Source organism: Kogia breviceps, chromosome 1 (genome assembly GCF_026419965.1).
Source record: "Kogia breviceps isolate mKogBre1 chromosome 1, mKogBre1 haplotype 1, whole genome shotgun sequence".
NCBI lineage: Eukaryota > Metazoa > Chordata > Mammalia > Artiodactyla > Physeteridae > Kogia > Kogia breviceps.
This window is the reverse complement of record NC_081310.1, coordinates 145,872,585-145,884,998: the sequence shown is the minus strand read 5'-3', so window position 1 is coordinate 145,884,998 and position 12,414 is coordinate 145,872,585. Positions and strand designations below refer to the sequence as shown.

Genomic DNA, 12,414 nt, shown 5'->3' with positions numbered 1-12,414 from the left:
TGGCTTTATGTGAAGAAATAAGAAGAATGTGAATTCTCTGTGTATGGGCATTGTTTGCCATCTGACAGGCTTCATTTTAGGCACTTGAGTAAGGAGCTGCCATTTATGCTGAAGGCTTATCCCCTTAAGTATCAGGATGTATAAGGTCTTTACCATGTTGGTGCCAAGCCTATACTAGAAGCCCAAGATCTCCTCAGATAACTTGTATTTCCCCCCCTTTATCATATAGGAGTATAAAGGACAGTTATTTATTATCTTTGGCCATTTGACACCTTTGAATACTTTGTTTTGTCTTTGGGGAATTCCCCACATTATAGATCCATATTTTACCAAGTTTTCTGGCTGTCTGAAGGTAGATTGTGAATTAGGTTTTACCACTTAGAGGCATTCATGCCAGATTTTAGATGAGAAGTGTGGGACATGAAGGGGCAGATGAGCTCAGAAGAACTCAGAGGTTGTAGGCCTATGGTTTCAGTCATAACATACAGTGTCCTGTTGTGATGTCAGGGCTGTCTTTTCTAGAGCAATTCTACATTAGATATTGGGTATGGTTCTTGACTGTGTGCTTTACTGTCTGGGTTCTCTGGTCCTCACTGAGGTTCTGTGAGGTACCCAGTAATCTTTAGTAAGTTCCCTGTCTACTGCTGACTAAAAAAAATGCACAATGTGAGAGTTGTAAGTTAAGTTTTATTTGGGGCAAAATGAGGACTATAGCCCAGGAGAGAGCCTCTCAGACAGCTCTAAGAAACTGCTCTGAAGAGGTGTGGGGGGGCCGTATATATGTGATTTTGGTGAAGGGGTACATGCAATCAAGCACACATTTTGGCAGAGGGTAGCTACTAGTCCTGAGGATCAGATATCTCCGTTAATGACTGTGCTTTTCTAGATGTGAGAAGATGCAAGATATTGGGCTCATAAAGTCTTCTGAAAATATCTAACTATCTGAAGGCCTGTTGTGCCAGGTTTTCCCAGAGCACAGAGTGCCTCATTCCTGATCTCCACCCTGAACTCACTTCAGGGTGTGTTGAAGGTCAGCAACTACAGTGGCTAATGACTTCAATTCCAGATGGCAAGTGACAATTTTCAGTTGGCACTACTTAAACTAGCCAGAGTTGATTTTTGGTTGTTTGTAAACCACTCCACTGACAGTTACAAGGAGCTAGATTTTGCCGTTTATGAGGGGATAAAGAAGTCAAACATTACATATAGAGACCAAACTATCCAACATCCAGGGTTCCCCCAAGCAAGTTTGTTTCCTCATTGATGACAGAGCCTTACCCAAATGTCCTAGCTAGTTCCTTCCTTCATTCTACTTTGTTAGTCTTTGTTTCATCTTCCAGAAGTTTGTTTAAATCTCTTTTTTGCTGCTTGTCCAGTCATTCTCTCTGTTCTAAGTGGATTGACTTTACTATAATTCTAAAGGCATCTCAGGAGGAAAAGAAGATCAATTTGTTTAGTTTGCCATCTTGAATCTGAAGTCCCATGGCACTTTATTCACACTGGAATTATAGTACTTTGACATGTAAAATAATAAAATAATGTCAGTATAAAATAAAAATTAAAAAATAATATTATTTCTTAAAGTAAATGATGATTTCTTCTTAATTTCTGTATTTGTAGCACCCCATGTAATAACTTACATTTTACCAAGTATTCAACTAATAAGTTGATTTATGTACAGACTTTAAGTTACTTTGTATATCGGTAAGATGCCTATTTTGACTCAACTGTGTTGACTTTGGTACCTAGGTTAATAAATCATAGCTTATTACTCTAATTTCAAGGAATTAATTTGCAACAAGAACACACAGTTAGAGTCATATCAGGAATTAAAGAGCTCGAAATTATGTTTTCAAAGGGACAAATGCTTATACCAGGATGAAGGAAGAAATTTATTGTTTAATTTAAAAAACTAATTTAAGTCTATAACAGCTACTTAATGTGAATAACATGACCAATTTCCATCCTCAGTGAAGAAATAAAAGTAAGCATACTTAAAATAATGAGGTTACGGGCTTCCCTGGTGGCGCGGTGGTTGGGAGTCCGCCTGCCGATGCAGGGGGCGCGGGGTCATGCCCCGGTCCGGGAGGATCCCACATGCCGCGGAGCGGCTGGGCCCGTGAGCCATGGCCGCTGGGCCTGCGCGTCCGGAGCCTGTGCTCCGCGACGGGGGAGGCCGCGGCAGTGAGAGGCCCGCGTACCACAAAAATAAATAAATTTAAAATAATGAGGTTACTAGAAATAGACCAGGCCAAATTTGGTAAATTTTGACACTCTAAGAGTGTTTTTCATTTATATTTAAATAAAATGCTTAAATGTTGTTATTTAGGTGAAAGATAAATGACTGCTTCTCCAGCAGAAAGTAAAAAAAAAATTAGTGGCATATGGAGCTCATTGAGTTTGTTCATCAAAACAACAGTATTGCCAGAATTGCTTTTCTTACTCGTAAAATTTTCTACAAATCTAGAGACTTTTTGAGATCATTGGAGAAAGTTGTAGTTAATTTCTTTTCTGCCTAATGACTCATTCAAACACTAATTGAGACTATTCTGTTTATATATAAGTAGAATTTAATACATAAAAATAACACAAATTCTCTACAATAGATATTAAAGTCTGATAAAATGATAATTTATGTAGAATACAGATTTTTATTTTTCCTTTTGTTTTAAGTTTAGTAATAACTGAAGAGTTAGTGATATGTTTAATATGCTTTACTATGTTTGGTGTATTATGCAAATTGAATTAGTGCCTGTACATCCAGATATAATGGATGTGTTGTTTAGATCAGACTATGGGTGAATCTTTGTATAGTTTACTAAAGATTTCTTCAGATATTTCAGATAAGACACATTACTCCTTTTAACTATCAATGTAGAATGATTACATTCCAGGAGAAATGTTAGGCCGTATTATCTCAAGCTCCTCATAACTTGATGTCTATCAATGACTCAATTCATGGAGCTATAATCATAGAGGGATGTGCACTTCATTTACCTACATTAGGAATTCTTAATCTGGGAGCTTTGGATAAATTTCAGAGAGTTTATTAACCCCTTGATATTGTAGCCCTAATTTTAGGTATATGTGCCTCCTCCTGCCAGTTGGTACATTGCTCTCACCAAATTCTCAACAAGGTCAATGATCCAAAAAAAGTTAGGAATCACCATTCTGAAATTCTCTCTGATATTACGGCAGTTTCTCAAAGAGCTGTATCTGGATGATATTAGAATGCCTCTTTTAAAGATTGCCTTTATTCAATTTTGTCTTGGCGTGATACCACCAGCCTATTTTGAAGGATATTTCAAGAAAGACTCTTATCTTGACACTCATTTATTCATTTCTTCACTCATTCATTCAGTTACTATATATGGAGCACCTTCTGTATGAGAGGCAGGCTTCTATGTAGGAAGGATATCATGAAAAGGACACAGTCAAAAAAATCCCTTGGTCTAGAGGAGTTCACATTCTAGCAGGAAGAGTTAGAAAATAAGCAAGAAAAATAATGAACCATATTCATATTAGATAGTGTTAAGTAATAAGGAGAAAAAAAGTAAACAGAACAGCAGATATGACATGACGGGGTGGGGAAGGTGTTGGAATTTTAGGTAGGCTGTTCAGGGAAGGCTCCTCTGAGAAGGTGACTTGAGCAAAGGGGAGAGAGCAGCAGTTGATGAGGTCAGAGGGGCACTAGAGATCCAGGACCTTGTAGTGTTGCACAGGACTGGGACTTTTACTCTGAGTGAAAAGGTTAGCACTGCAGTGTTTTGGAAAAGAGACATGGGCTGACCCATATGTTAACAAGACCATTCTGGCTGCTGCACTGGAAACAGACTGAGTTGGGGAGCAAGGGCTGCAGCCAGGAGACCAGTTAGGAGGCCCTTCTGATTGTCCAGGGAAGAGATGATCGTGGCTTGGAACACGGTGTTGGAAGTGGAGGGAGTGAGAAATGACTGAATTTTGAAATTCCCGTGAAACTCAGTGCTGTTAGGATACCATTGAGGATGTTACTTGTTATCTTATGAAGTTACTCAGGCAAAATTTCTTTCTGTTCTTAGTGTTAGATTATTTTCCTAGATTATTCGTTCTTTCCCCCTAAACTGTTGGTTTCACTTTAAGTTCTCTGAATTTAAAAAAAGCTTAAAACAAATTAAAAGCTTATCTGTAGGAAGTGAATTTCAATTAATGGCATTTTGTATGTTATACTCATTTTGGTCATCTTACCATTAATTTTTCCCTTTGCTTGATTTTTTTCCTCACAGTTTTAAGATATGTCATTTTTGCCCTATTATTTACCATTTTATAAACCTCCTTGTATATTCCTTTCTGGTACAATTTAGGGTGGATATAAATATTTCTTTCTTTGTGTCTATGTAAATATCACCTTTCACAGTCTCTTCAATGTTACGGCTATGCCCTCTTTACACTTGTGATTGTTATTCTGTTATAGAAGAGTGAAACCTGATTGCAAGAATTGAAACCTAAGAGTAGTTTGTGTTTTGCCTGGAACATTAAATAAAAGAATGGTTGTCTTATGTAAGGAAGAACGATATGATGTACTGTTGATCCACTTGACTCAATAGAACAGTTGAGTTAACAGTGAGTCAAATCAGTTGTTGGACCGAATTACTTAGTCACTAGTCAGTTCAGTCAAAACACTTAGTCTAGTGATATGTTGCATTTATGACACATCCTGATTATGAAATTGACCTTGAGTTTGTTTTATGAGACAAGGTTGTATCAGAAACAGGTAGCATAAAAAAACTGGGAGGACTTTGCACACATTTAATACCATTAGATAATTAAGATTGCACACTGAACCGATTTCTAGAAACCCTAAAGATACATTCTGATGTCAAGTGTGTAAAGAACCAAAATCCTGGTGAAAAACTCAGTCTGACAGACAAATTTACGAGACTACAAAATGGTCATACTCATCCGTCTTTTTCCTAAGAGTCATGTAAGTTGTGAACTAAACAGACATGTTTTTCTGTTTGCTCATCACATGCTACCAGTTCTCAAATATGACTTATGAGACATGTTTCTCACTCAATACTTTATAATATTCTTTGTGCCCAAACTGTGATTACTGTTTTAAACCAAAGTCTCCCCAGAATCATAGACAGCTCTGAAAGGGATTGTAGAGATCGTCCTTCAGTCTGATTTGTAGATGAGGAACCTGAGGTCTAGAGTGGTGACGTCCCAAGTCCTATAGCTGATTAGTCAAAGAGCCTTGATTGGCAACCAACGTTCCCGACGCTTAATTCAGGGAGTTTTACCTCAGATTAATTTTCATATAGTGAACTGAATTCCAAATATGAGATAATGAAAAAGACTCGGACATCAAAAGCCTTCAGTGTTTCCTTACAAATCTAAGCCCAATATGTTAACATAGTAGTACAAATAATCTTATTCATAATATATTCAAATTGAGTAGAACTCATGGGAAAGTTTGTCTCTGAAGTCATCCCTATCATCTGCATATATGAAGCCATCAGACTTTCCTTCAATTACTGATAACTCTCCAGTGTGAATGAATATTACCTCATTTGCAAATGAACGGGGGTTTCCAAAAGCATATGGGAAAATTTCCTCGTCTTTATTGGAAATAAATGTGCAGTGCATTACCTATGCTATAATCATTTGGCCTTGTAGTATCATAGTAAAGATAAAGGCTTTAGGAAATAAGAGAAATTTAAGAACTGAGCACACACAAAAAATGAAGAGTGTGATACTTATAATGTTAGATCAACTGTACATATTTAATTAACATTGTGAGCACTTTTCTTTAGTTAAAAATTCAATCTCATCTGTGATACCTGTCCTGGTTTGTCATGTCATAAAGGAACATTGCCATTTTTTTGATTAAGCCATGTATGAATGTATCGCTTATATTTTAACTATGTAAAATAGCATGTGCATAGGAATGGATCTATAACTTACAGTTTTACGTTAATGTTAAACACTGATACTGATCCAGAGTATTATAGAAGATTACAATTTAAAGAATTCTTAATTATAATCCTTTTCCTTTTATATTTTTCCACAGACGGCTTGTGTATATGTCAGTTTTTTTATGTGCATGTGTATTTGTTTTAGATTTACTGTTTTTCAGGCGCACTTCTCTGAAGTAAGATGAGTTGTCAAAAATTCTGTGTGGCTTTGTTACATTGGGGTAAGTTATTTGCTTTTTAAATGTCCATATATGAGGTAGAGATTTTGCCCTTAGAGATGCTGTTTCCTTTAATGGCTAATCAAATTTCCTGTTTCCAGTTAGGAATTCTCTTGCTCATGATTAAAAATGCAAACCAAACAAACATATAAGTGTGAAAATGAAAACTCTTCCCAACCTCCTGGAAACAATGTGGTGTGTATCCTCCCAGGAACATAACACACACACACACACACACACACACACACACACACACACACATTCGTATCTCTAGTTGCAAAAATAGAACTGGTCTATACATTCTGCATTTTTCTTTTTTCCACTTCACAGCTTTTCAATTTATCATCACAACTATTCTTGCCAGTGTTTACTGATTTACTTATTTGTTTAATGGTTGCATGACAATGAACTGTATGAATGTACCTTAAATTATGAATTTATTTGAACAATTTCCCATTGATAGACATTTCTTTTTCCATAACAGATAATGCTACATTGAAATTCGTATATATATATCTTTGTGTATTTGGAACAGTATTTCTATAGATTAATTCCTAAAGAGGAATTTCTGTGTTGAGTAGTAAGCACATGTTTGAATTTGATACTGTGAAATCTTCTCCAGAAAGCTCTGTGCCTTTTGCAGTCCCAACATGAGTATATGAGTGGTATTCCATTGCATTCCTGCCAAAGATGCATGTTATCATTCTTTTACCTTTTTGCCCTGTCAAAGCAAAATACAATATCTCACTTTAATTTTATTTATTTGGTTATTTGTGAGATTGAGTACTGTTTAGTGACCATTTCTATTTTTTATGTGATTTTCTAATTCACATACTTTGACTATTTTGTTGTTGGATTTTATTTGTCTCAATTGATTTTTAGAAATTTCTAAAATATAGATATTTAGCTCTGTATTAGTCAAGGTTCTCCAGAGAAGCAGACCAATAGGATTTATATATATCTAAGATGAAGTTTATTATAAGGAATTGGCTCACATGATTATGGAGGCTGAGAAGTCCCAAGATTTGCAGTTGGCAAGCTGGAGACCCAGGAGAGCTGATGGTGTAAGTTCTTGTCCAAACAATGGCAGGTTTGGGACCCAGGAAGAGTAAAGTTTCAGTTTGAGTCCAAAGGAAGGAAAAGACTGATGTCCCAGTTCAAGCCTGTCAAACAGGAGGAGTTCCCTCTTACCCAGTCATTATTGTTCTATTTAGGTCTTCAATTGATTGGATGAGGCCCACCCACATCAGGGAGGGCATCTGCTTTGCTCAGTTTACTGGTTCATCCAGGAAGAGCCTCACAGACACACCCAGATTAACATTTGACCAAATGTTTGAGCACCCCATGGGCCTAGTAAAGTTGACACATAGCATTAACCATCACAAGCCCTAAGAATTTATTATGTTTTGCATATTTTTTCTCTTTGCCCATCACTTATTTTCTAACTTGGTTTCCTTTTACAGTTCAGAATATTTATACATACACATTAACACCCTTATACATACTTGGAAACAAGATATCATAACATTTAAATATTTTAATTTTATTTAGCAAATGTAGCATTATTAAATTATGAATATATATATCAGATGATAGTCAAAACTTTAATTGTCTGTATCCAGGAGCAGTTTACTTGGTGAAAATATTTAAAATAAATGGCTACCATACAGAATAACAGATTTGTTCTAAAATGGAAAGGAAATGTCATTTTAAATGGTATTCCCCATTATGACTCTGGTAAACAATGACAAGATAATGTTATAAGGGGATATTATCAAGGGATGGTGTATACCTTGGGAATTCCCACCTTGACTATCACCAGAAGAAAGCTTTCAAAAATTAAATGTATACTAGTCTTCCTCCTACCTATTCCTATCTCTCAAATATCCTCAAGAGAAAGCTTAATAGACATTTTTTTAGAATCTTGTGTTTTAAATTTCTGTGAAGCATAGCAGGCTTCTGTTGGAAAGTAGTCACACAATGCCAGTGACTTTTGAGTATATAGTTGACCCTCGAAGAGCATGGGTTTTCGCAGGTCCACTTATACTCAGGTTTTTTTCAATAGTAAATACTGCAGTACTTTACAATCCAAGGTTAGTTGAATCTGCAGATGCAGAAGAACTGTGTATACAGAGGAACTGTGTATAGGGAGGGCCAACTGTAAGTTATATGCAAATTTTCCACTGCTCAGAGGGTCAGTGCCCTTAACCTCCGCATTGTACTATTCTCAGTTGTTTCCTACAGCATTCTAGAGATATTTTGATTTTTTTAAAAACTCAAATCATCTATTTAGACTGTGTTCCAAGTTTTTGAAATTAAAGTCAAGCTATCTTTAACAAAACCTATTTTCTCTAGCAACCATTACCTGTGTGTCAACTAGTTCTGGGCATCTTTTTGGCTACTCTAATCTTTTTTTTTTTTAATTTTTATTTTATATTGGAGTATAGTTGATTAACAATGATTGTTTCAGATGTACAGCAAAGAGATTCAGTTATATATATACATGTGTCTATTCTTTTTCAAATTCTTTTTCCATTTAGATTATTTCAGAGTATTGTGCAGAGTTCCCTGTGCTATACAGTAGGTCCTTGTTGGTTATCTGTTTTAAATATAGCAGTGTGTACATGTCAATCCCAAACTTCCAATCTTTAAAAGTGCTCTTGGAGCTTTCCTTGTTATATATACTGTTCTTTGTCATTTTAGCCATATATATATTTACTGAAAATATCCAGGATAATTCCACTGTTACAGATTTCAGAAAAACTAGACCACAGGGGGCTATCAAAGAGTGGTAACATCCTCTCTTACATTCTCTATCTAATTTTTATTAGGCTCCATGCTAATGTTTCACATTGGCTTTCCAAAAAAGGGTTTGTGGTTTGGTCAAGCTTTGTGAATTGGAAGAGGTCTGGGGTCTTGATATATAACATGTGATAGGATGATAACAGATGTCATATGATAACATGATAACATATGCCTGCAGATGAATATATTTCCCTCTTTGGAGGGAAAGAAGTATCATTTGCAAAGGAAGCATGTAAACAAAATAGAATCATCTTTTAATTAAACTGATTCCATAGTTACTATGTCTAAAACATTCATTATTACATTTTAAGTTTTAAATACTTATTTGAGGATTTTAGGCTAATTTCAGTTCAGCCAACCGACTCTTCCATGTGCAGCTAGAAAATATAATGCTTTTAATTAGTACCAATACATATTCATGGTTTTGTAAAATGAAAGAAATACCCAGTTCTCTTTTTAGTGAGTTCTAATTTCAGAAATAAATGTTAGAGGGATTGAAGTCCAAAGGAACATAGTTGCAGTGAGGATTCACTTTTGATGATGTTATAATACCTAATTATTATCAGTGTGGGAAAAATAATACTAGTCGTGTTAATCATTTTTGCCTTAATTTTTTTTTTTTTTTTTTTTTTTTTTTTTTTTGCGGTACGCGGGCCTCTCACTGTTGTGGCTTCTCCCGTTTTGGAGCAGAGGCTCTGGACGCGCAGGCCCAGCAGCCATGGCTCACGGGCCCAGCCGCTCTGCGGCATGTGGGATCCTCCCAGACCGGGGCACGAACCCGTGTTCCCTGCATCGGTAGGCGGACTTTCAGCCACTGCGCCACCAGGGAAGCCCTTTTGCCTTAATTTTTGCAACTGATACATGTTTATATTAATTAACATTGATAGTTCTAGAAACCAAATTGTTAACAGTCATTACTTGTGTATTTGAATATTTTTACAGGTATTACTTTTGTAATTTAGAACAATACTTTTGTGAATTTTAAAAAAAATTTCTATTTTCTTACATTTTTACATTTACCATAATCCTTCAGAAGTCTCATTCTATACAAATCCATGAAAAATTTTTAGAATTTTCATTCTTCATTACTTTGTATATGAGGAAACACAGCTGTTGGATCGTTAGGGTAACTTATAAAAGAAAGAATTATGGAGAATTCATTATTATAAAACAACTACTCATTAAAATACAAGTGTCAGTTCTGAGGATTTTTGCAGGGGGTACAGGATTATAGAATTGTTCTTAATTTTATGTGTCTAAAAAGTGATAAATTGTCTTTAATCAGCAGTGGACGTTTCCTGTAAGAAGTCTGTCATTGTGCATCAATTATTGGAGAATGCATTAAGGACATGTCTTATATGATGTCATATATCTGGAGAACCATGGGCAGATTCAGGAAATCATCCAGCTGTCCTGATGTTGAAGACAAACCCTTTCTTTTTATTTTTATTTTTATTTTTTGCGGTACGCGGGCCTCTCACTGCTGTGGCCTCTCCCGTTGTGGAGCACAGGCTCCGGATGCGCAGGCTCAGCGGCCATGGCTCACGGGCCCAGCCGCTCCGCGGCACGTGGGATCTTCCCGGACCGGGGCATGAACCCGTGTCGCCTGCATCGGCAAGTGGACTCTCAACCACTGCGCCACCAGAGAAGCCCACAAACGCTTTCTAAAAGCACTCAGTGAAAGTAGTGTTAACATTTTGGTGTTATTCTCATTAAGAAATATTAAAACAGCATGTTAATGTTTGCTTATATAATTGCACATCCAGATACTTACCATTTATGCTGGAAGTTCATTAGAATAATTTATTTTTTAGAAAAGGAAATTGGAATATTTAGCTATAATTTTCTATCATTAAAACATAAATATGAGATGTTAGATTAATGAGGAAAATGAAATGTGAATTTCCAAAAAGGGGGTGCTAAAGAGTGAAGTTACCTCTATAAATAAATGCACCCTCTTAAGTGTAACACTTTGTTCAGTGGAAGCACAGAGCTATGCATTAGGCACTGATTGAGCACTTAGAAAGTTAAGTAATTACTATTGAGCACTACATGGCTTAATCTTAGATACTTCCTATTTATGTCTAGTCAAAATGATTAATTGCTTTTCTGTGTGTCTTTTAAATGTCCTAACAGAATTTATTTATGTGATAGCTGCATTTAACTTGGCATATCCAATTACTCCCTGGAAATTTAAGTTGTCTTGCATGCCACCAAATACAACATATGACTTCCTCTTGCCTGCTGGAATCTCAAAGAACACTTCAAATTTGAGTGGACATTATGAGGCAGTTGTTGAAACTAAACTTAATTCAAGTGGTACCTACTTATCTAACTTATCATCCAAAACAACTTTCCACTGTTGCTTTTGGAGTGAGGAAGATAAAAACTGCTCTGTACATGCAGACAACATTGAAGGGAAGGCGTTTGCTTCAGCAGTAAATTCTTTAGTTTTTCAACAAATAGGTAAGTATTTTAATGTTCCAAGCATTACCTCTTACTTAACTGTATTGAACAAAATGGTTCTATTCTCTGAAACCTGTGTGAAATAAATGTCTTATGGATGTGATTCTGAGCACACATTATCATTTTATATTAGTAATAAAATTAGGACCAAACTAATAAGTCCCCAATTATTTTCTGTCCCCTAAAAATAAAATAAAAATGTAATGAGGGAACTTTTTGCACAAAAAAGTACAACTTATTTTTGTTAAGTAGATAAAATATCAAATGGCAGATAATACTGTTGAGTTGGTTAAAGCAAGCAAGGAATCTCTCTGTAACCAAGGAGAGATCAAAAAAACCAAATCAAGGTTTTTTTGTTGTTTAAGTATAATGCATACAAAATGTAGCTCATGTTGTTAATAACTCTGCATCTGGAAATCTAAACAACAAAATTATCTCCAAGCCTCTGGAAAGGCTAAATAGAGCAGAGACAATTGACTTAGCACTGTAGAGACCTACAGTATGAAAATAAAGACGTACATAATATAACACTCCTATGTAGGGTTAGTCAGAATTTCTCAACCTCAAAATTATTGACATTGTGGGCCAGATAATTCTTGGTTATGGGGGACTGTCCTGTGCATTGTGGGGTGTTCGAAGCATCCCCGCCTTCTGCCCACTTAATGTCTGGTAACACTCACTGCCCATTTGTGACAATCAAAACATATCTCCAGACTTTGCCAGATGTCCCTTGGAGGGCCAAAGCACCACTGATTAGATGGAAGAAATACTCAGTTTGCTGAAATCCGGTTAGGAGTAAGGATAAAGCATAACTGTACAATAAAATCAGAGTTTTAAAACCAGTTAGAAATAATACCTCCCAGTGTCTCCAACTGACTCCATAAGCATTTAAGTTACTTTTAAATGACACACTTCTTTAATTTGTAAGGGAACTTAACTTAGCCATTCCAATGATTATTAAATATATTAAG

General features: G+C 35.9%; 1 protein-coding gene across 5 annotated transcripts in view; it reads left to right on the top strand.

The window, feature by feature from the left end:
- Positions 1 to 12,414, top strand: part of LEPR (leptin receptor) — a 94,296-nt gene that overhangs the window by 21,201 nt on the left and 60,681 nt on the right. For 2 of the 5 annotated variants that reach the window (XM_067006460.1, XM_067006456.1), the window contains 2 exons: positions 6,100 to 6,175; positions 11,114 to 11,443. In XM_067006460.1, coding sequence (XP_066862561.1) covers positions 6,136 to 6,175; positions 11,114 to 11,443 — 370 coding nt within the window. In that variant the 5' untranslated portion in view covers positions 6,100 to 6,135. Of the gene's footprint in view, positions 1 to 6,049; positions 6,176 to 11,113; positions 11,444 to 12,414 lie in introns of all 5 variants that reach the window. The other 3 variants (XM_067006477.1, XM_067006486.1, XM_067006468.1) reach the window with 2 other exon arrangements.